This window comes from Heterodontus francisci, chromosome 11 (assembly GCF_036365525.1).
Source record: "Heterodontus francisci isolate sHetFra1 chromosome 11, sHetFra1.hap1, whole genome shotgun sequence".
Classification (NCBI taxonomy): domain Eukaryota; kingdom Metazoa; phylum Chordata; class Chondrichthyes; order Heterodontiformes; family Heterodontidae; genus Heterodontus; species Heterodontus francisci.
Window position 1 is genome coordinate 67,651,976 of NC_090381.1, and position 25,646 is coordinate 67,677,621.

Sequence of the window (25,646 nt, forward strand, 5' to 3'; positions counted from 1 at the left end):
CATTGTTTGCCTCCATGAAGGCAGAGCAATCAAATGACTGTGCTCTTCATGGCTTCCCATCTTGCCATTACCCATGGCCTGCCATGAAGACATCCTCCCAATGTCCACCTCCGCCTCTTCCATGGCTGTCAGATTGTGCAGGTCCGCCACACCACCATCCATATGAGATATCGCACGGCTGTTGTGAGCTCCCTTTTCCTGCAGGATGAGGAATGATGTATGACTGGCCTGGCCACCCTCTCCCATTACAGCATGATGTTGACAAGAGATGTTGCACTCCTCAGTGATGCCCACTTCTCAGTTGTGCCCCATATGTGAGGGTGGCTGACTTCTCAGTGATACAGCTGACCACTTGATCTGACAATGTTAGGGAGAACGCAGTCTGCTCAGCTTGTGTGCATACTGGTGTATACCGAGTTGGAGACCTGTCACCTGGGTGTCACTTGCCACTCACCTTGCCAGACCTTATCAGGTCATTAAATCTTTTTGGACACTGGATCCATGACCTTCTGGTCACTCCTCTACTGCTAACCTCTGTCGCCACCTCCATCCAGGCCATTTTAGAGTCTCTGGGTGGATTTGTTCTGCTGGACATAGGGAATAATATCTCTCGCCTCTCAGCAACTGCTTCGGTTGACTCCTCAAGAGAGGCATCTGAGAACCTTGGGGTCTCCTGCCCATGCCAATGCTGGCCCACTGCAAACCCTCTTGTGCCATCTCCTCAGCGAATGGCAAGCCCTGTCATGGCTGCCACTCGCCTTTTCAAAGGGCCCTCCGCTTCTAGCTTCCGTCTCCAGGCCGCTCCCAGTGCTGCTAATTGGGTGCCAAACTCATCCCTGGGCCAATTAAGCCCTTTGCATTTTAAAATCGCGGTGCATCACTGACGCTCACGCGATCTGGGATCGGGACCTGGAAATGTTCTGGGCGTCGGTTTCCCAACCCCGGATTGAAAATTCAGGCCCTTGAAACGGGGTCCAAAAATCTGTGTTTTTCCATAAAATTTGTCTCATGTAGCATTGTCTCAATAAGTATGACAACTATATAAAGTTTTCAATTTGTCTTGACATCATTCTAATATTTTTATGAAGCACCTTTAATGCCTTTTTGACATCAGAGTAGCTTTTATGTTATATTTAGGCAATGTTACACATGTATACACTCTAGATTGTCAAATCAGAGAAAAAGAGCTGCTTTATATTTATCTTTCCCTTTCCATTCTGCTTGGGAAATAGATTGCTATCCCTCATGAAATTAAAGGTAGGGTGATCCTCCTAATTTTTGATGTATGCTGCAAAACTGTGTATTGAACTCTCCATAAAGCACTTTCCATATTTGTAGAAGTATATAATGGGGTATCACTGTTTTGCATTACAAATAATATGCAAATTCAAACAAAACATTAATTGCACGATCTCAGCTGTATTTGTTTCTGCTTTTTCATAGGGACCAGGATTTCTGTCTGAAGCACTTCTAGTTCATGATGCATCAATGGTGGAGGCCTTAGATCTCTCCTTTAATCTTCACGAAACTGTTGCTAAGGTAAGAAGTTTTCTCACGCTCTGGAAGCTAAAAGACTAGAGTTTTATTCCGTGCATGTAACTCACCCATATGAACTTGTAAAGTATTTGTTTCTTTAATGTAGCAGTGTATCATTATTAAGATGAATTGTGGGTATTTGATGCACATGGGTGATGAACAGTGCAATAATATTTGCTTTCGTTTTTAGGCTCCTTGATTAGCATGTTTCATTTTTAAAAGTGATTGTTTAAACCCAAGTCTGTGTAAATCATTTCTTGGGTTCAGAGGCAGTAGTCACTCCCTTAAACGATCTGAGCATTTTACTTTTAAATGGGTTGGCTCACGTTCTGCCATGTCCACTTGTATGATAGTATAACCCAGGAATGTAATAATTGTATTCCCTTGCGATCTGGATTGGATATTCATGTGTTTTGCACATAGATTTCTTCACTTTTTCTCAAGGCAAGCTGAATAAACACTTGATTCGAATCATTGAGCTGCTTTATTTCCCATCAATTAGGCATACAGAACACCAGTTACAATCAGATTCAATTTTTTCCACAATATAACTTGCCTTTGCATAATGATATAAAATAACGAAAAAGGTACTCTACACCACTTCAGCATGTGTTTTTGTTTGACTTAAAACTAATTTTCGAACACCTCTCTCCTTTATTCCATATTTCTTGTCGCACTTCACTGTCTTACTACCTCAAGGTTTCACGGTTTCCTGTCTTTTAAAAAGCCTGACTCCATTGTTAGCTGAACATCATTGCCACAGCAGCACTGAATGTGAACAATAAGTAGAATGATGAAATTATTTTTATTATCTCCAGCAATGCTGATCAAGATGTCATATTTCAAACCTACATCTGCCACCCCAATTGTCCTGTAAATGTAATCAAAGGATTTAATCACGAGCTAAATTTCATTCAATAGTAGCATTTTTAACATATAATACACCAAGTTCCTTCATGGCAACATAATCTGAAATCCCAAAACGTGACAGTGATCAACACCACCAATTGTCTTAATCGAAGAGCTGCATTATGGCCCCCTCACAATGAAAGCATACTTGAGCATCTCCCTTGTCTGTGTTCCATGCATTGATATGTATTATTTTCTGACATTAGTTTCATTCTGTTTACCAGTTTGCAGAATACCATAGGGTTGTTGGTAGGTGCATGAATTGATATAGTCAATATTACATTGTACCATAGGGATGCCACCAGTTTGGTAATGCTTTACTTGTCTCTGCTGTTACAGCTAGTGGTCATTGCTGAAGTGTCTGCAATTAGGTGTATGGAAGTAAGGGCTTTGATTGCCTCTTTAATAGAATGATGTACAAAAAAAGACTGATTGCTGAAATATTCCCTAATTTCGGATAGGAGCAATACTTGGAGCAACACCACAAACAGATGAATAGTCTATTAGTGGTATTGAAAGAAAGAAAGACGTGCATTGATATAGCACCTTTCATGACCTCAGGACATCACAAAGCACTTTCCAACCAATGAAGTACTTTTGAAGTGTAGTCACTGTTGTAATGTAGAAAACACAGCAGCTAATTTGAGCACTGCAAGCTTCAACAAACAGCAGTGAGATAATGACCAGATAATATTTTGTTAGTGTTATTAATCGCGGAATAAATATTGTCCAGGACACTGACATGGGATCATTTACGTCCACTTGCGAGAACAGACAGGACCTTGATTTAACATCTTATAAGAAAGATGACACCTCCGACAATGCAGCACTCCCGCAGTCCTGCACTGGAGTGTTAACGTAAAATTTTGTGATAAAGTACCTGAAGCAGACTTAAACCAACAATCTTCCGTCTAATTGCACCAGTATTTTTTTGTCAAGATTAGTTGAGAGGAAAAAATGCCCTATAAGATCTGAAAATTAATCATGCAATTTAACTGTCAGATAAGTCAGTAGTATGTATCTGCAGGAATTTCTCTGGGTAGTGTCCTAGGCCCAACCATCTTCAGCTGCTTCATCAATGTCCTTCCTTCAGTCATAAGGTCAGAAGTGAGGACGTTCGCTGATGATTGCACAATGTTCGGTACCATTCGCGACAACTCAGATACTGAAGCAGTCCGTGTCCAGATGCAGCAAGACCTGGACAACATCCAGGCTTGGGCTGATAAGTGGCAAGTAGCACTCATGCCACACAAGTGCCAGGCAATGACCATCTCAAACAAGAGAGAATCTAACCATCTCATCTTGATGTTCAATAGCATTATGATCGCTGAATCTCCCACTATCAACATCCTGGGGGGCACCAATAACCAGAAACTGAACTGGACCAGCCACATAAATTCTGTGGCTACAAGAACAGGTCAAAGGCTAGGAATTCTGCACCGAGTAACTCACTTCCTTTCTCCCCAATGCTTGTCCACCATCTACAAGGCACAAATCAGCAGTGTGATGGAATATTCTCCATTTGCCTGGTTGGGTGCAGCTCCAACAACATTCAAGAAGCTTAACACCATCCAGGACAAAGCAGCCCACTTGACTGGTACCCAATCCACCACCTTCAACATTCACTCCCTTTACCACCGACGCACAGTGGCAGCAGTGTGTACCACCTACAAGATGCACTGCAACAATTCACCAAGGCTCCTTCGACAGCACCTTCCAAACCCACGACCTCTACCACCTAGAAGGACAAGGGCAGCAGATGCATGGGAACACCACCAGCTTCAGAATCCCCTCCAAGCCACACACCATCCTGACTTGGAACTATATCGCTGTTGTTTCAGTGTCGCTGGGTCAAAACCCAAGAACTCTTTTCCTAACAGCACTGTGGGTTTACCTATACCCTAAGTACTACAGTGGTTTAAGAAGGCAGCTCACCACCACCTTCTCAATTTCTCAATGGCAATTAGGGTTGGGCAATAAATGCCAGCCTAGCCAGCGATGCCCACATCCCATGAATGAATAAAAAAATTGAGTGGTACAGCTAATAATGGAAGGACTGCACTAAAATCCAGGAAGATGCAAATTGGGCAATAAATGGCAAGTTAAATTCAATATCACAAAATGTGAGGTGGTTCATTTTGGTAGGAAGAACAAAGAGGCCATTTAATTTTTTTTTTATAGAGATCTTTGGAAGTTAAGAAACTAAATGCTATAGAGGAGCAAAGAAAGGGAATGCAGATACATAAATTAATAAAAATAGCAACACCAGTTGAGAAGACCACAAAGAATGCAAACAAAGCACTTGGATTCATTTCTAGAGGAATAAAATATAAAAGCAGGGAACTAATCTATATCAAACCCTGGTTAGATGACACAGAGTACTATGTGTAGTTCTGGGCTCCATACTACATTAAGGATATTGAAGCCCTGGAGAAAATGCAGAAAAGATCACATCACATAATCAAGTTGCCTATAAAGTATACAGAATACTAAATTCTATACAAAGCTATGATTACAGATGCCTTTATTAAGGAAATTGCCATTATTTGTAACCCATTAGATTTAACTAGGTAAAGTAGAAATAATCTAAATAGACAGATTGAAAGATTTTAACAATGGATTACAAATGATAAAAATCATACAAAACAATCTGAAATGCTTTTAGGTATATGCACAGAACCGCCAACTAAACAGATAATGTAGGACCATCAATCTTTGTTTTTAGATCTGTATATCCTGTCAGAAACCAGGAGCTAATTGTTGATAAACATTAGTAAAACTTGTGGACCATTTTTAATTGTTCTGATACATAGATTTAAATAAAATTGTGATATAAATTTATCATTGACACCCAAGTACAAACTCTATATTCAATCACAAAGAAAACTCTTTTTAATGCTCCTGGCAGACCTTATTATTTTTTGTTTGGAAATCAGTAGAAGTCTCTGAAGTTCATAGACTCTCCTGATCTGAGTTGCTCATTGTTGCTTGCTTCCCTAACATTGGGCAATGAGCGATTTCTCCTATTTACTCCTGAACTTCTTTCATCCATGCGGATCCTGAATTTGGTGGTGTTATGTCTATGTTGGAGCGACAGTAAATATAGTCAGGATCTGACTCATCTGTTTATTAAAACCTAAAAACTGTTTGCTAGTCTATGTCAGACACTGATTGTTTGGCCTCCAGACCCAATTTGGCAGCTCATTTGTCACAGAACCAGCACGCATTTTTAGACAGGTGACTAGTTTATATAAATGTATCACCTCATTCCCTTATTATGATCGTCCATTGGGTGGAAGACAGCATTTTCCATTTTTCACTAGATCACAACACAAAACTAAAGGTGATAGATTTTCTTCCATCCCAGAAAGTTCAAATTAATCTTATAATCTACCACAGAAAATTCTAAGTATTAATTTTGATGCCCCTGAATAATGATATTACACCAGGTCCTGAGTCCACTGGAATCCGGGTCGACAAGTGTCCAATTATTTTGGTGTTGTGTCTTAACTATTATTGGAAACTCAGTTTTATTTACTTTCATCAATTGGTCTGCCTTCCTTCTGAGAAGACCTTTGTTGTATTATATGGCTTCATTCTAGTAGGGGTCTAAAAAAAATTAGGTATAAGAACATTATTGTATCTGTCTGTTACACTGTGAAGTATCCATTTTAAATCATTTTGCTGGTTACCCTTTCATGAGGATTTTTTAAAAATACAGCCATAGGTATTAAAATATAGTTTATTTGTAGGTAGCAGGTAAATACTCTTGCATTGGAAAATATTTTTCAGGTGAATGAAAAGTCAAAATGACAATAGCTATGTGAATGAATCACTCAACAGCTGTTAATGAATAATTACAACGTTCTGTAATTAAGTTAAAGGTTGAACAAAAATTTAGTTTCTTCCCATTGTAACTGTAAATTTTGATGTTAACAAATGCATAACATCCAGGAGAAGGAAGTTGCCAAAATCTGAAAGTTTGCCACACCAGCGTTTCCCTGGGATATCAATAGTATCTATGAATGATGAACACTGCACAAAAAAGAAATAAGGTCACTACTTTCAATTCTTTTTATGGTGGTTTAAAAATGGTGATATTAGCCCTTGTAGGCTTTCCAGCACAGATTTTACCTCTCTCACGGGACATTCATTGCAGTTTAAACCAGTAATAAAGACCACAGCAAAGGTCACAAGGAACTTTGCAGTGTAAGTATAGAGTGATTTAGGATTGTGAAATGGTGAGATGCAACAATTTTTGTCACTGCATGCTCAGTCAAACTGAGCTGAGAAGCTGATTGGCTGAATACTGTTCATTATGATTGGTGATCCCCTTAAGTGTTGATTATGTAATTATTTCGGTGTTTGATATATTGTAAATTAGAAGTACAAGTAACAAAAACAATTAGCATTCTGATATGAATGATTAAATGCAAGGTAACTATCAACATCCTGGGGGTTACCATTGACCAGAAGCTGAACTGGAGAAGCCACATAAATGCTGTGGCTACAAGAGCAGGTCAGAGGTTAGGAATCCTGAGGCAAGTATCTCACCTCTTGACTCCCCAAAGCCTGTCCACCATCTACAAGGCACAAGTCAGGAGTGTGATGGAATACTCTCCACTTGCCTGGATGGGTGCAGCTCCAACAACACTCAAGAAGCTCGGCATCATTCAGGGCAAAACAGCCTGCTTGATTAGCACCCCATGCATAAACATTCACTCCCTCCACTACCGATGAACAATGGCAGCAGTGGGTACCATCTACAAGATGCACTGCAGCAATATCCAAGGCTCCTTGGACAACACCTTCCAAACACCTGACCTCTACCACCAAGAAGGACAAGAGCAGCAGTCGCATGGGAACACCACCACCTGCAAGTTCCCGTGCAAGTCACACACCACCCTGACTGGAACTATATCGCCGTTCCTTCACTGTCGCTGGGTCAAAATCCTGGAACTCCCTTCCCAACAGCACTGTGGGTGTACCTATCCCACATGGACTGCAGCGGTTCAAGAAGGCAGCTCATCACCACCTTCTCAAGGGCAATTAGGGATGGGCAATAAATGCTGACCTAGCCAGCGACGCCCACATCCCGGGAACAAATAAAAAAAATTAATTTATTTATACTTTCTCAACTTCAGTCTGGTCTTTTACTTGTCTACCATATTCTTCAATCATGAGATAGGAGACATAAGTTGCATTCTGTGGGCTGTATTTTAAGCAGCCCTTGACTTTGAGATCCGTGGCAAGGGGAGGCCTGAAGATGGCTCAGGATGAGGCCCGCCACAGACCTCGACACCGGCTGTGCCCAGCCCAATCCTCCCGGCGGCGGCGAGGCACCATGGCGGCCCCCCTGCCACTGGGGGATGGGACCACAATCAACATATGCAAACTAATTAATTTAATACATTAACATACACTTACCTATAATCTTGCGGGCCTGCCGCAATCTGCGGCATGGCGGCTGGAACTCCCACACCTTCAGATCCGCGTCCAGGGAAACGAGGCACGACACTGGTGGGGAGGGTAAGTTTCTCAGTTCGGGGAGGAGGGAAACGGGTTCAAATAAACATCATGGGTGTAGGGGATGTGGGAGGGTTGTACCTTAATCTTTGGACAGTTTGAGTGGGGAAAGACAGATGTTAAAGGTATTTTGGGGGGAAGAAAGGGCAAATAGTTAATTTCATTGTTATTGGGGTATGGGAGAGGGACCAAAGAAATGTATTTATTTCATTTTATTCTATATGTCTTTAAATATTTAAATATCCTAGCAGGATTGACTGCTGTTTACAAATGGCGTCAGCGCCTGCATACAGGCAGCTGACGCCATTGCCGGGGACGGACAGCCCGCCCCTCCACGTGATTTGGGGGGGGGGGGGGGGGGGGGTGGCAGTATTCCGCCCCGTCTACTTAAATGAATCGCTGCGCTTGAGATTGCAGCGGCTCTGTGACATGCAGCCTGCACAGGCGGTCTGCCATTTTTGGAATCCAGCCCTAGTACCATTCTAGAAATTAAACTGAAGAGGGAAAACATTCCTATTTGCAGAACCAGCGCTTCACAATATATTATTAATCTTACAATAGAAATAACTGAGCTAATCTCACTTCGTGTCTACCCTTTACAAATTTTCTCAAGTTATCTAAATGTAAAAAGGAAACAATTAAATTTCATAATCTTATTCACTTACAGAATAACCTTTTGAGCACTAGTAGCCCATTATATCTTTACCAACTATTGGGTTCATACATTCTTATCACTTAATTGTTCAGCACTTACTTAAAGGTGTCTTATGATACTACAATGAAATAGTTCTAAACTATCTGTAAAATAGCAGGAACTTAAGATATGAGTTATTCAGTTAAAAGCACCTGCTTAATATGTGATATCTGTTTTTATTATTTTACAACATGATGCATATGGGTGGCAAATTCAAAAGTGTAGAGGTACACTAAAATGCCTTAAGTAACATCATTACTGCACAAACCACCCAAGTAATTGATCCTAGAAACTATTGGAAGGTTATGTTAATTTTTAATTGCAATCTTGCTTATCTGCTTGCTTTACTCTGTAAAGAGTCCATTGAGTCCAAAGGGGTTTTAGCACTAGGTGACAAATGGATTAATATCCAGCTCACCACCACCTTCTCAAGGGCAATTAGGGATGGGCAATAAATGCTGGCCTAGCCAACGACGCCCACATCCCATGAACTAATAAAAAGAAATTGTGGTTATTAAGTGGTTGCAGCTTATTTAATGTTTTTAAATGGATGCTTTTGGAAATATTTCCTATTAGCTATGCGGATTATCAGTCTATTGAATTGGGCAGGACACTGTTGTCACATTTTGTTTTCCTACCTCCCGAATTTTAACTTAAAGGGTGTGAGAGGTAAACCTAGCCAGCATGATATTTGACAGCCAGATGCAATTGTGCGAAATTCATATCTAATTTTCTTTGTGGTTAAACTTCAAAAGGGATGAAAAATGCATCTCAAACAGTCTGGTTCAAAACTTCTTGAGATCATCAAGAGGACGACTGGAAAATCTGGGGGAGAATAGGCAAAGAACCACAAAGTTGTTGTCCAGTATCGCTAAGAGAATGAGTTTATAAAGTGCTAATCCCATCACTTCCCAAAGCCTAGAAGGCAGTTAGAGGAATTCTGATATATTCAGTACTCTAAATGCAGTAATGCAGATTTCTACTTGACCCATAAGCTTGCTATATTATTAGATATTGTGTGTATGAGGTCAAACTGTAATTTGTGGTTGGCAAGGGTTTGTGTATAGGAGGGATCTTGACTCCAAGCATGAGGTAAACATCTAAGTAAAACAAACAAAGGCATTGCACAGGATTTTGTTCAGGATTAGGCAAATTCTTACAAAAAAAAACCCTGGAGGCTGCATCATGAATGCTTAATAACTTCAGTTCATTTGCCAACTTCTGCTTACCCCAAAGGAGTGCATATCTGGAAATGCTAACATCTGTACTCTCTTCAGACATTAAAAATAATTTTTAAAAATGATCAGAGCAAAAGTTGAGATAGGTTCATGAATTTGTTCAATAGCCTTCTGTTGTACCTAATCTCCATGGGTTAATTAATATAGGATCTTTGTGGCTGTAGACATATATCTTGGAAGGTTTGAACTGAAACAGAAAATTAGTAAATTATTTGTTTCAAAGAATCCTTATACTATTAGGTGAGCCTTGCTGTCTGTTATATAATTAAAAGTCTTGCATCTAGTACATGTGCTACATATGCAAACTATATGTCATTTTAACTAAAATACCATATTAATAAAAAAGGAATAAGTCTCAGAAAATCGCTGTTAACTGAACAATGGTGATTGCCTGAAATAATGTCAACAGGTAGGAAACTCATGTGTATGGATATCTGTATATTTGCATGGTGCACAGTGGCAAACCATTTCACATGACAAGCAGATAGAACATTTACAGACAACTGCGAGGCATGAATAGCAAAAAAAAAACCATGAGAATGAAAACATTTTTCATGCTACTTTATATAGTTTAAGCTGATAAAAATTCTAAATTAAAGGCATTTCTTGGGATGAGATTTTTTGTGTTGCTAGGTTCCTTCCACACCAAACTCTAGACTGCTTGGGCAGGATTTTCGCCCTGGTTGTGGGGTGCGGGGGGGGTGGTGGGGGGTGGCGTGAAAATTCCTGCCGCTGGCAGGCCTGCCAGCACCATCCCGCCCTTGGGCCATTTTCCCAGAGGGGGATAGGAGTTGGCAGAGCTACCTGCCCGCAAGCGGCAGGTCGCCATTTAAGGGTGGTTAAAAACCTATTAAGGCATATTGTTAGAGGCCGACTGGAATTTTCCAGTCGCCCTCCAGGTTCCCAAAGCATTTGGGACCAGAGGAGGCAGCTGCCTGGCAGCAGACCAAGGGACAGTGTTCTGGACAGGCTTTGAGGCCCTCCCCACCTGTCTTGCCACGACTGCGGCCACAGACCTCCCTTCCCCCTCCACAGTGGTGGCCTGGCTGCTGAGGGGATTTTTTTAATTCAAATGTTTAAGACGTTGGAGGGAGAGCGCTTCAAGATGGAGGCACCCTCTCTGTCCTTTACCTGAAAAGGCAGCCTGCTGCTGCTTTTTCAGTTCTGGAGGGTCTCCTATTGGCCTGCCAACTTTGAGAGCCCGCCTGCCATCCTTAATTGGATGGTCTGCCAACCCTCTGGCCACTAATTGGCCAATTTGGGGAAAATCACTTTGGGATGACTGTTCCCACATAGTGACGCCCCCCCCCCCACTCCCCCTTTACTCATTTGACTCCCCATCGGGGTCCTGACCCAAAACTCAAAATCCTGCCCTTTGTCATCTAATCTGTGTCTATTTCTCCATTAATTTGAAGTGTGCATCACACTCGGTGTGTTACATCCCGAGTACTTTAATGATCACAAACAACAACTATCATTGATGGTCATTAGGCTGGTAAAAGCTCCTACCACCAATCATGAATGAAGAAACCGTATAAAGCCAACCAATCAGATCACTTAATTTTCAAAGGGACCAATCTGTGACCAACAGCTACCATAATATGTACCAATCAAATTGGACAAAATTATTTTTCAAGTTGTTACCAGCAGCCAGTCAGGGTTTACTATCCATCGCTTTATATAATTAAAGTGACATTTATGCCGTAATAAAGAAAAGAAACAGTGGGCTGGATTTTGTTGTCCTGGCAGTGGATGCAGAATATAGTGGCTGCCATGCGCGGTACCCGCACTGCCTCGATTCTGCGGCAGGCGACCACTTAGCATTTTCGTGGTGGCCGCCACCCCACCCCCAATCACGTGGCAGGGGCGGCATTGGCAACACCATTCACAGTGTCACCTGATGCAGAAGCAGGTGCTGGTGCCATTTTTAAAAGGCTGCCAGCCCTGCTGACAGTTCAACAAAGTGCAGAGTTGACCATTCCCCCCCTCCCTTCCCCGTATAAATACTGCAGAGTTGGCCCCTTCCCCATCTCAGTGGCGCCAGCTTTCCCTGGACAGGAAAGTGAAGGCACGTGAGTGCCACACGTTACGCTGAAAATCGGGAACTGGAGGTAAGATCAATGTGGGTTACATTTAAATTAATGCAAACATCTAATTAGCATATGGAAAGCAGGGTCTCATCGCAGAGCGGTGGAGAGGCCACCAGGGAGTTTCCACCCCGTCAGGAAGATTGGGCCTGCCAATCCCAGTGTCGGGTTCCGTGGCAGCCGCTCCGATTTTCTGCACCTCTCACCCCCCACCCCCACCCCCGCTATGGAACCTGATGTCGGGGCTGGGAACAAAATCCAGCCCAGTGTTTGAATTTTATTTAAAAATTACCACAAGATCTTTGTCAAAGGCGAAATACTGCAGATGCTGGAAATCTGAAATAAAAGCAAAAAATGCTGGAAATACTCAGCAGGTCAGGCAGCATCTGTGAAGCGAGAAATGGCCTTTCACCTGAAATGCTAATTCTGGGGGGGGGGTGAATTTTATCCTGGCGGTGGGGGTCTCAATGTCCGAAGAAACCGACGCTGAGATCTCCGCGTCACCTCTTCTATCAAAGGCCTGCTGAATTTAATGCTAATTAGGCATTTAAGTGGATAGCAGCAGGCCTTCAATGGGATTAAGGATCCTGTTGCCGGAAGACCTGCCCCTGCAGAGCTGCCAGTCAATCAGAGGCCAGCAGCTGCAGTACCACCATGGAGGCGATAGCTGCTTTGGCAGATGCACCTACTGGAGGCTGAGGAGCGTCGCTGGAACCAGGCCGCAAGTGGGTGAGGGTGAGAGGAGTTTCGCGGGGTGGGAGTCGTGTGGGAGGGGGTAGGGGAGTAGGCAATATGGGCAGAGGGTGGCCTTCAGCGGATACCCCTCCCCCCTTCCAGATTCCGGGTCCCTCGTTCAGGAACTGTACCTTTTAACAAGGATCCCCCCTACCCCCCTGTCCAACCCACTGCAGCTGGAAAGCAGCCCTCACGGTTTTCTGTGCCATGCTTCCCACGCGGCGACAGAGCCGCTTACTGCATGGCTAATTGCGACTGCGGTGGGAAGAGGCCCTTAATTGGGGGTTAATTGCCCAGTTAAGGGCCTCAATTGGTGGTGCAGTGAGAAGGCCTTCCCGCCCCTGACTAATTTTTGGCAGAGGTGGGATGATGGCAGGAACTTCCCCATCAACAACCCCACCCAATTTTATGCTCTTCCCACCTCCAAACCCGCTGCGGGGAGAACATAAAATTCCACCCTGTTTCTTCCTCCACAAATGCTGTTCAGTATTTCCAGTATTTTCTGTTTTTAATCACAAGGTCTTTGTATTGGGCCTGAAAGGCTTAGCTGCTCCCTCGCACTGAAGCATAGAAAAGCTGAGGAAAAGCCGTCATAAATGTTAAGCTGGGATGTCATCCCTGTCAGTGAAACTATTTTTTACCCGCTTAGCCTGATATAACTAAAGAGGCAAACATCATTCTAAATCTTAGGCAATAAAGCTTCATTTTTGTCACATCTTTTATTTAATTTGTTCTTGGGTTGTAGGTGATGCTGGCAAAGCTGCATTTATTACTCACCCCGATTTGGCAAGAAATGCTCCAGGAAGATTGGGGTTTAAAAATGTCACAGAGCAACAGGCAATGGGAAAGTGACTACATTTTGCAGTAGTTTACACTTTTTTTTTAATGTTATAGGTGAGGGATATAATTTTGGGGGAAAGGAACATTTTTCAAGTATATTTGGTTAATGTAGTACATGGGTCAGATACAAAGAAAAGTGCCTTTGGCAGTTACAAAGAAATACCGTAACCCATTCTCAGCAGAGCATAGTCCATGGCACATATAAATGTTCATGTTGTCCTCCATTTTGGTTTCCCTGAGTGAGGGAGGGCCAGATTATTGTCAGTTTCTGCCATGCATAAGAACGACAATTCATGTATTGAAACTAGAGTGCAATTTTTTGTGCTTACCATGCTCACATTATATTGTAAATGCAAGCAAAATTTGCTTATTAATAGAATGCACCAAATCAATGGAAGCAATGTATTGAATGCTTGATACAAGGTTTAAATACTACAGATCTCATTGCTGCTGAAAGATATATTCTGCATAGGTCATATTTATTATAAATATTATAACTATCGTTTAGAAAACCTACTTAAGACCCAATTCATTTTATTTGTTCTTTCCTCACTGAACCCCCTTATTTTCAGGAATTTTGAGTAATATTTTAACAATAGTTAGCTCAGAAACTTTAAAATTGAAATATTTTTACACTACTTTTGCCTCACAGTTGGGTTGCCTTGTGTAACTTTATTGCCAGATTGTCATGTGACACAGGTTCTGGTGTCCATTCTGGGTGCCATCATTTCACAGAAAAAAACTCGCAAATGCACACAATGGGTTGGATTTTGTATTCCGGCGCAAAACATGGTGGCATTCCCCCATGGGACCCGCGCTACCGCGCCAATGTGATTCCATGCTGGGGGGCCATTTTACATATTCACGGGAGCCGCCCACCTCCCCCCAATCATGGGACAGGGCCTGCCTTGCCGACACGGTTCACAGCATCACCTGTTGAAGGAACAGGTGCTGGCGCCATTTTTAAAAGGCTGCCAGCCCTGCAAACAGCATACTATAATGCAGAGTTCACCCCTTCCCCACCACCCGTCAGAGTGAAAAGTTCATCCCTTTCCCCCCAATACCCATCAGAATGCAAATTTCCCCCCTTTTCCCCCCCATACCTATCAGAATGCAGAGTTCACCCCTTCCCCCCACCCCATACCCATCAGAGTGCAGAGTTCATCCCTTTCCCCCCCCATACCCATCAGAGTGCAGAGTTCATACCTTGCCCCCATACCCATCAGAGTGCAGAGTTCACCCCTTCCCCCCCCACCCGTCAGAGTGCAGAGTCACCCCTTCCTCCTCCCATACCCATCAGAGTGCAGAGTCACCCCTTCCCCCCCCCATACCCATCAGAGTGCAGAGTCACCCTTTCCCCCCATACCCATCAGAGTGCAGTCACCCCTTCCCCCCCCCCCAATTCCCATCAGAGTACAGAATCACCCCTCCCGCCCCCCATACCCATCAGAGTGCAGAGTCACCCCTTCCCCCCAAACCCATCAGAGTGCAGTCACCCCTTCCCCCCCCACCCCCATACCCATCAGAGTGCAGAGTCACCCCTTCCCCCCCAAACCCATCAGAGTGCAGAGTCACCGCTTCCCCCCCCCCATACCCATCAGAGTGCAGAGTTCACCCCTTTCCCCCAAATGCCCATCAGAGTGCAGAGTTCATCCCTTCCCCCCCCAATACCCATCAGAGTGCAGAGTTCATACCTTTCCTCCCCCATACCCATCAGAGTGCAGAGTCACCCCTCCTCCCCATACCCATCAGTGCAGAGTTCACCCCTTCACCCCCCACCCGTCAGAGTGCAGAGTTCATCCCTTCCCCCCCCCCATACCCATCAGAGTGCAGAGTTCATCCCTTTCCCCCCCCATACCCATCAGAGTGCAGAGTTCATACCTTGCCCCCATACCCATCAGAGTGCAGAGTTCACCCCTTCCCCCCCCACCCGTCAGAGTGCAGAGTCACCCCTTCCTCCTCCCATACCCATCAGAGTGCAGAGTCACCCCTTCCCCCCCCCATACCCATCAGAGTGCAGAGTCACCCTTTCCCCCCATACCCATCAGAGTGCAGTCACCCCTTCCCCCCCCCCAATTCCCATCAGAGTGCAGAGTCACCCCTTCCTCCTCCCATACCCATCAGAGTGCAGAGTCACCCCTTCCCCCCCCCATACCCATCAGAGTGCAGAGTCACCCTTTCCCCCCATACCCATCAGAGTGCAGTCACCCCTTCCCCCCCCCCAATTCCCATCAGAGTGCAGAGTCACCCCTTCCCCCCCCCATACCCATCAGAGTGCAGAGTCACCCCTTCCTCCTCCCATACCCATCAGAGTGCAGAGTCACCCCTTCCCCCCCCCATACCCATCAGAGTGCAGAGTCACCCCTTCCCCCCAAACCCATCAGAGTGCAGTCACCCCTTCCCCCCCCACCCCCATACCCATCAGAGTGCAGAGTCACCCCTTCCCCCCCAAACCCATCAGAGTGCAGAGTCACCGCTTCCCCCCCCCCATACCCATCAGAGTGCAGAGTTCACCCCTTTCCCCCAAATGCCCATCAGAGTGCAGAGTTCATCCCTTCCCCCCCCAATACCCATCAGAGTGCAGAGTTCATACCTTTCCTCCCCCATACCCATCAGAGTGCAGAGTCACCCCTCCTCCCCATACCCATCAGTGCAGAGTTCACCCCTTCACCCCCCACCCGTCAGAGTGCAGAGTTCATCCCTTCCCCCCCCCCATACCCATCAGAGTGCAGAGTCACCCCTTTCCCCCCCCCATACCCATCAGAGTGCAGAGTCACCCCTTTCCACCCCCCCATACCCATCAGAGTGCAGAGTCACCCCTTCCCCCCCATAGCCATCAGAGTGCAGAGTTCATCCCTTCCCCCTCCCCCATACCCATCAGAGTGCAGAGTCACCCCTTCCCCTCCCCATAACCATCAGAGTGCAGTCACCCCTTCCCCCCCCACTCCATACCCATCAGAGTGCAGAGTTCACCCCTTCCCCCCCCCACCCATCAGAGTGCAGAGTTCACCCCTTCCCCCCCCACCCGTCAGAGTGCAGTTCATCCCTGCCCCCCACCATACCCATCAGAGTGCAGAGTTCACCCCTTCCCCCCCCCCCCCCACCCCGTCAGAGTGCAGAGTTCACCCCTTCCCCCCCCACCCATTAGAGTGGAGAGTTCACCCCTTCCCCCTCCCAAATGCCCATCAGAGTGCAGTCACCCCTTTCCCCCCCCCCCCATACCCATCAGAGTGCAGAGTCACCCCTTCCCCCCATACCCATCAGAGTGCAGAGTTCACCCCTACTCCACCACCCCCCCCCCCCCACCCGTCAGAGTGCCGAGATCACCCTTTCCCACATTAGTGGCGCCAGCTTTCCCTGGACGGGAAAGTGAAGGCACATGTGTGCCGCTCCTACCACTGAGGATTGGGAACTAAATAAGATTGCTGTGGTTTAGATTTTAATTCATGCAAATGGAAATATGCTAAGTTGGGTCCCGTCGTTGAGCGGTAGACAGGCCGCCACGGAGTTTCCCCACCCCGGGGAAGATCAGGCCTGACAATCCCAGCATTGGGTTCCGTGGCAGCTGCTGCTGCTGCAATATTCTGCGCAACTCCCCCCCCCCCCCCTCTGCAACCCCCCCACCCCCAGCCACCAAACCCGAGGTCGGGCTGGGAACAAAATCCAGCCCAATTTGTCAACTGGAGCAGTATCTCTGCAGCTCCCCAGCCCAATTATCAACTGTGGCACTGAACCAGAACTCAGGCCCTCGGCCAGACTTTTCTGCAGAAATATCTTCCAGATAATTAGAAGCTTTGTGTATAGCACACATCTACAAATCTGTACAACTCATAAAGACTATCACATGTATGAAGTACAAAAATCATCCCTCAGTTTTCAATAACCAAATCTGCACAATTAACCATTCTGATTTTTTCAAGCAAATAGAAAATCGACCATGAATAGAACAAATGAAGGTGCAGCACAAACCCAACCTGATCAGTCACTGAAATCTTTTTCACAGCGGCCAATCAGTAATCAGCAACTGCCACATAATGAACCGATCATATCACTTAAAAGAGTTTTCCAAAATATTTTCCTTTTTCACATCTTCCAGATATTTCTAACACTAAATGGCAGATTTTATAAGCTCAATCATTTTTCCTCAGAATTATGTCACTTTTTGGTGTTCGTTATTTTTAACTCCATTTGCAGTTCTGTGTGAAAAAGGAAAATATTTTGGAAAACTCATTTAAGTGATATGATCGCTTCATTATGTGGCAGTTGCTGATTACTGATTGGCCGCTGTGAAAAAGATTTCAGTGACTGATCAGGTTGGGTTTGTGCTGCATTTGTTCTATTTATGGTAGATTTTCTATTTGCTTGAAAAAATCAGAATGGTTAATTGTGCAGATTTGGTTATTGAAAACTGAGGGACGATTTTTGTACTTCATACATGTGATAGTCTTTATGAGTTGTACAGATTTGTAGATGTGTGCTATACACAAAGCTTCTAATTATATTGACAGATAAATGTGGGCAGAATTGAAATGCAAGTCTCCTGAGGATAAATGACCATGTTCTACATCACTGCGCCACCTAGTGTCAAATATTATTTTAACTTAAATTGTTGATTTGATGTTTTCTGGTAATGTTGTGTGTTCCTTCAACCTCTATGCAACTATGGATTGTACACAAAGACTGACCACTCCAGATGGGATCAGTAATGCAATATTGTGGGCTCTTTATTGAATACTGAAAGAACAGCTACACATGGAGGTGTTGACTGTCCAGGTATATCTTCAAGACTGCTTAACACTCAGAATCACGTGGTGTGTTACATCGTAGCTCTTACATGACTAACATGATCTTGTAGCCACACCTCTTAAAGGTGTACACACACAACAGGTAACATTTTAAATCTACACATTGTGAAGTGATTAGTTATTGTTGAGCTTATGTGGTACAAAGAGCTCTTCTGAATAAAAAAGTAAGTCACCTTAGTCCTGCAAGAGCCAATGCTTATTTGGTGACGGAGACTCTAATGAGCCCCACCAGAATATTTTCTGCTGACTGTTTCAATAGCAGACTGCATGAATTTCCCGTTTTTATGTTCTTGCAGTAGCTTCATGTTCCATGACAGCCTAAAACAAGAACTATATTGGATATAAACGCAAGTTGCTGTTCCGGAACAATGGAAATGAATCAAATAAGATAGTTTATAAAAAGTGTTCACATTTCTAATAAAAATAAAGCCATTTTATTAGGGTAATAACAACCTTGAATTTCTTTAAATTGCCCTGAAGTTTAACAAGCACATGAAAATTCCACCGATTTGGAGATTTTAATTCACCCCAGCCCCATTAAACTATTTATTCTAGAAGTGATTTGTAACTATCATGCAACCAAGGTTAATCTTAAAAATATGTCCTTCCTACCCCCCCCTACCGACCCCCTCCCATTTTCTTTCCTCCCTCAAATTGCTCCTACACCATGTGACAGCCCCTGTGGGTGAAAAGACATGTAGTCAGATTCCATCCAGCCCTCCATCAATGCCCTGTCACCAGCTGCATAGAGGTATGCAAGACAAATCCACGTAATATTTCTGCTGTTTCACTGCAGCTCTCAATTAGAAACGATTTGTCCCACATTTTCCTCCCCTAATTACCTGGTCAAGATTGAGAACTTGAAATGGTGGGATATTGTAAAACCACACCTTACCATTCTGATAGACTACTGTGAAGTTTAAAGGAACAGAGGGACCTTGGAGTGCATGTTCACAGATCCCAGAAGTTAGCGGGACAAGTAGATAAGGTGGTTAAGAAGGCATATGGAATACTTTCATTTATGAACCAAGGCATAGAATATGAGAGCAAGGAGGTTATGCTCAAACTGTGTAAAACACTTGTTAAGCCACAGCTAGAGTGCTGTGTACAGTTCTGGTCACTGCATTACAGGAAGGATGTGATCACATTAGAGACAGTACAGAGGAGATTTACAAGGATGTTGCAAGGAATTGGACATTTTAGCTATGAGGAAAATTTGGATAGGCTAGGGTTGTTTTCTTTGGAACAGAGAAGGTTGAGGGGAGATGTAATTAATTGAGGTGTATAAAATTATGAGGGTCTAAGTAGAGTGTATAAGAAGGACCTATTTCCCTTAGAGAGTTCAATAGCCAGGGGACATATTTGGGCATAAGGATTAGAGTGGAGTTGAGGGGAACATTTTTCACCCAGAGGGTGATGGTGTCTGGAACTCACTGCCTGACAGGGTGGAGAGACAGAAACCGTCATCAAATCTAAAGATACTTGGATATTCACTTGAAGTGCCGTAACCTACAGGGTTTCGGACCAAGAGCTGTAAAGTGGGCTTAGACTGGATAGTTCTTTTTTAGCCAGCACAGATACAATGAGTTGAATGGCCTTCTGATGTGCTGTACCTTTTCTATGTTTCTATTTTGGCACAGAGCTGATTGGTGCAGAACCCACAGCGCCACCGAGATGCCCATCAGACTCTACATTGTCATTTTTAAGAGTACGTTATTTAATCAACAAAAAAGAAGTGAAAATAATTTACTTAAGATGTTAAACTATATATCCATATAGTCCTGAGTCATTTTTGTATATAGGGAGTGAATTTTTGTTTGTGCAGTTTTCTAAGATTTTTTCCATTGAAGTTACAACAGACAAGCAAGAGAATACCCACCCCTCTCCCCAACCCAGCACACCACCACCTCCGGAAATTTACCCCCATATTTGTATGCTGTGGGTTCAGATGGTTAGCGGGCCTCACTTTAGCAAAAAAGATGAAAAGATGAAAGAAACCTCAAATGATAATTTTATTTTGCAGCATTACAGCATGTTTTGTGTCTAATATCCTAAATTGGGCATATTAGGCACAAAACATGTTATAACATATCACAATAATGGCATTGTTCTTCAATAAAATAAATGTATAATTTCCAAATTAATAGAAACTGAAACCTGTTCTAAGAAGAGGCGCAGTGGTTAGCACCGCAGCCTCACAGCTCCAGCGACCTGGGTTCAATTCTGGGTACTGCCTGTGTGGAGTTTGCTAGTTCTCCCTGTGTCTGCGTGGGTTTTCTCCGGGTGCTCCGGTTTCCTCCCACAAGCCAAAAGACTTGCAGGTTGGTAGGTAAATTGGCCATTATAAATTGCCCCTCGTATAGGTAGGTGGTAGGGAAATATAGGGACAGGTGGGGATGTGGTAGGGAACATGGGATTAGTGTAGGATTAGTATAAATGGGTGGTTGATGGTTGGCACAGACTCGGTGGGCCGAAGGGCCTGTTTCAGTGCTGTATCTCTAAAGCTAAAACTAAATCTAAATGTATATGAAGTGGAACTATAATTGTAACAGCAGATAACTGAATCAATCTCTGCTACACATACTTTTAGTTTTTTTCAGTATATCAGCTTTACTTGTTCCTATGTTTAACTATGCAAAAATATTCTACCAAATAAATTACAACTGTGTTTTTTCAATAAAAACTTAAATCTGTTGAGTTACAATCCCAGAGGAAGACTCCAGCAGTAAGGAAAAAAACTGGTCAGGTTTAATGGGCTGCATCACATATCCAGGTAACAGTTTATCAGGATTACAGTGCCTGAATATGTCAATTTCTATTTTTGCATGATATTCTGGACTTTTTCATTTGGTGTCTATGGGATTAAATTCCACATTTCAGTACATTTTTCATGAATATCATAAATTAAAGGCCTTGATTATTATTTATCCTTTATCTGTGTATTTAATTTCATAGATTTTTTTTAAAATCCGAAGGTATAGAGGAACATGCAAACAATAACAGACAGGAAAACACCCTCTGGTCCATCGAGCATGTCCCACACAGCTGCGATGCCTTGTGCATCACAATATACACACTCCCTCCCCACCGGAAAGCCATGTCATGTTGTGGGAGAGGTCTTCTCGGGTCGCTACACCTTCCCTCACCACTGTTCTACGCAGGCTCTGGCTCAATCTAGGTGGCAGAAAGTTGGGTGTAGTGTTGTAGAAGGATTCGCAGGCTAGATGAAGCCTGACTGAGACCGCGATGCAAAGGCTCCTTCTCTAGCCCCTGTGGGAGAGGTGAAAATCCAAATAAAACCCTAATTTGCTAATTTGAGAGGAGACGTATTTGTGCAATTCCTTTCTAATCTTAGAAGGGTAGTATGCAACATGTGAAAGAGTTGGGGTCGGTATATGGGGTTTTGGATGGAATGGTAATGGGGTGTCGCAGCAGTTATAAGGGTTATTGGTCTTTTGTAGCATTGAAAGTGATCTTGGAGTATGGTCGCACTGGACAATGGAATGTGGCTTTCATTTATTGAGGGTTTCCTGTGATCTGGTAATAATCAGAGTGGGTTGTGGTGTCTGCTAGCAGTAGAGGAGAGTTCAGTGTCTGAGAGCATTGAGGAAGGTTGGCATGCTGCCATGTGAGGAAGAACTTTTTTATGCAGCGAATGGCAATGACTTGGAACTCGCTGCCAACGAGGGTAGTGGAAGCATAGACAATGAATGATTTCCAAAGGAAATTGGATGGGCACTTGAGGGAAAGAAACATGCAGGGCTACGGCGATAGAGCAGGTCAATGGGCCTGATTGGATTGCTCTACAGAGAGCGAGCCTGGACTTGATGAGCCGAATGGCCTCCTTCTTTGCTGTAATGATTGTCTGGACTGAATTTTAGTTCAGGGATTGGGAGCTGACATTGGTTGCATTTCTCGGTCCCGCCCCTGCATCGCATGGGCACCCAACGCGATTTTTGACGAGCAGGCCAGTTAGTGGCCAGGGTGCGTGCTGTCCGTCCAATTAAAGACAACAGGCGGACCCCCAATCTGGAGGGCCAATAGGAGGTCCTCCAGCACTGAAAGATCAGCAGCCCCACCATCAGAGGCAATTAATTGGCTGCTGGCCTTGGAATTCAGCCAGGGATCCGAAACAGGATCGAGGTGGGGTCATGTCCCCCTCCCACCTTTCAGCACATAGCCAGGACACCTCTGTCAGGGTAAAATCCAACCCTGTGACTCTGTGACAAGCGTGGATTTAATCGACCATGTTTTCTGTGAATATTGGAACCTGAAAACATGAGATTGTAAACACTATTAATTGGTCATAAGATCATAAATAATTTGGCAATTTTCCCCAAAGATTTTCTGCAGGCAGTGCTGAATCACCTTCAGGTTACTAAGGAGTACTTCCAAGCTTTCTGCACTACTAAGAGTCAAACAGTCAAACATTTTGTTCAGTTAATGTCCTGACATTATAGGAGTACAAACCACATTGAGAAGTGGGACCTACATTTAAAATGGTAATGATGTTAATTTGAATGGTTAGCTAAAATTGTTAGGAATAAAACTTTATTACCTTTATTACAAATTGTGGCCTCTAAACCAATAAAAACTTTATGAGCATAATTCCTGCTACTTGGTACTGCAAAAACAGATTCCCCTTTGAAGCATCATATAGGCCCAGATTTTGTGATAAGACTAACTGAGGTTATCAATGTTCACTGTTATTATGGAGCAAATTAGACAGGAACTTGCAGTGTCAGCAGATGTGAACTTAAACATCAAAATCGGAAAGTTACTGTCTGAGTTGCCCTGCTCACTCAGAACTTTGTTGCATTGGTACCTTGCTGAGAGATTCCGGATTCAAACACATGAAGGGCATAAATTTGCAGTATTACCCATTAAACATACCAGAAAAGTTAGGGCTAGTCCATTCATCTGTAAGTGAATTTTTAATGGTGTAATAAGTCTTAACTATTGTCAAAGAACACATTTGGCATTGAAACTATACTTTTAAAAGTCTTGTTCCTTCACATTTTAATCAGGTTGGAGATATAAAGACATGATTTTTTTTTTGTCTCTTCTATCACTCTCTTAATCTCATCTTTTCATTCTTAACACATTTGACTTTCTGTACATGACTTGAGATTGATTTAAATATTTTAACTTACACTTCTGGTTCGGACTCTGTGGCTGAAAATTTTGGCTCTCCAGTGGTGTCATCGCTATGGAAGCCCAAAGTCCTAAAAATGGTGGCCAATCCACATCCAGCCACACCAGCACAATGCTCGTAAGCGCGCTAGCACCGATGTGCCATGCGTGCACCAGAAGCATGCAGAGTGGGCAGATCGTGATGTCACTCAGCATGTAAGGCTGATTTGGACCTGCCATTTTGAACTTCGCAGGTCCTATTAATGACCTGTCTTAAACACTCTCAGTTGAAAATGCATTCAGCTGCATGAGCCCCCCCACTTGTGCTCTTTAAATGGATCAGCATGGAACTTTCAGGTGCTGCAGAGTTAGTGGAAGTACTGCTTACTATATTATTGGAGGAGTCCTGACAAGCTGTTGGAATCAGCAGGGTATGGCACCTGACTTTGACAAGCAGTTCAGTGGAGTTTGAGCAGAAAGCCTGCTCTCACTCATGGTTGCAGTCCCGTTTGGGCTGCAGCACAAAGGGAAATGGAGCACAGGCGGCAGAGAGGGGAAACTGTCCGCAGAGGGAGGAAAAGGTGGGCTGTCAATAGAAGGCTGTATCCTAGAGTCTTCAGAGAACACTTCTTCTACCTCCACCTCAGCCAGGACCAGCGTCTGAGGCGATTCACCAAGGAGGTGGTCACTGAACTGTGCCACCTTCTCCAACCTGACCTGCAGCCACAGAGCAGGGTGAGGATGGCACTGCCAGTGGCTGTCAAGGTCACCATGGCCCTCAATATCTACGCCAGCGGATCCTTGCAGACTGGAGCCAGTGACATTGTCAACATTTCATAGTTTGCTGTGCATTGCTGCATTTGGGAGGTAACAGAGGCTCAGTACGCGACGAGAGGGAACTTCATAGTCTTCTCCCTAACCAGAGAGAAGCAGGAGGAGCGAGCATGTGACTTTGCCAGGAGCCACCGACTGAATGCACATGGCTCTGTCGGGCGCCACATAGCAATGGGGAGATGTACTGCAACCACAAGGGTTGCCACTCCTTTATTGTGCAGTTGGTGTGTGGCCATGCACAGAGCATCATGCCGGTGAATACCCACTATCCTGGCAGCAGCCACGATCCTTTCATCCTGCACCAGTCAGCTGTTTCTGCCATATTGGAGCCACCACAATGAACAGAGGCTGGCTGCTTGGTGACAAGGGTTGGCGACTCTACACTTGGTTTAAGATTCACATAGGCCATCCGAACAGTCCATGTATAATGAGAGCTTTGCTGTTACGTAAAGCAAACTATTGGCGTTTTATAACAACGGTTCCTGGCCTGGATTGCTTGGGAGGAGCTTTACAATGCTCACTGGAATGCATCTCCAAATTCGTGGTGGTCTGCTCTGTGCTATACAACCTGGCCCTCGAGGCACAACCTTTGCCACCAAGCCTTCAGCAAGGACCTCGAGGGGAGGAGGAGGATGAAGAGAGGAGGGATTCGGGACCCCATTGCTCTGGACAGGCTGTTCATGAGCAGTTAATCAGACTCTGATTCCCTTAAAATTATCCACGCATATGCCTGCTCCACAATTTCCATCTCTCTGCTACAGACCATCACAGCATCCTCTTGGCCAAAATCTTGAAATAAAATTCACCCCCCAAAAAAATTCCACAACCACTTTATCCAACAACACTTCCCATAATACACATAAAACTGAATTATTCACCCTTGTGCATCCCCTACTGCCTGTCCTATAGGTGCCTTTGCCTGGCCTAGTGCTCCTATGCAGTGTTACTCCAGTGGCTGCAGCAGGCTGGTGGAAGGCTGCTGACTTTCAGTGGGGGAGACTGCAGATGGCCTTGGAAGATGACCTTGAGCATCTCAGGGCCTTGAAGGCCTGCCTTTGGACTGTACCACCTCAACATGGATGGCAGAAGTCTGGGTCGGCTGGCTGACTGACAGGCAACAGCAAGGATACTAGCGGAGTGGAGTGGTGGGAACAGGAATGCTGTGATCTTGAGAGAGCACTACAGAACCACTGCCACTTCCCCAGGATGGCACCTCAGTGATCCTAGTGATCTGCTGGAGGACAGATTGTTGGGCTGCTGATAGAGCCTGCATGCCCCTTTGAGCACTGGAGTTTGCAGCCATGGTGAC

General features: G+C 44.3%; 1 protein-coding gene across 5 annotated transcripts in view; it reads left to right on the plus strand.

Annotated features, from left to right (window-relative positions):
- Window positions 1-25,646, plus strand: part of LOC137375294 (inactive N-acetylated-alpha-linked acidic dipeptidase-like protein 2) — a 1,073,632-nt gene that overhangs the window by 919,355 nt on the left and 128,631 nt on the right. For all 5 annotated transcript variants that reach the window (XM_068042232.1, XM_068042235.1, XM_068042233.1 and 2 more), the window contains one exon: window positions 1,444-1,539. In XM_068042232.1, coding sequence (XP_067898333.1) covers window positions 1,444-1,539 — 96 coding nt within the window. The remainder of the gene's footprint in view (window positions 1-1,443; window positions 1,540-25,646) is intronic.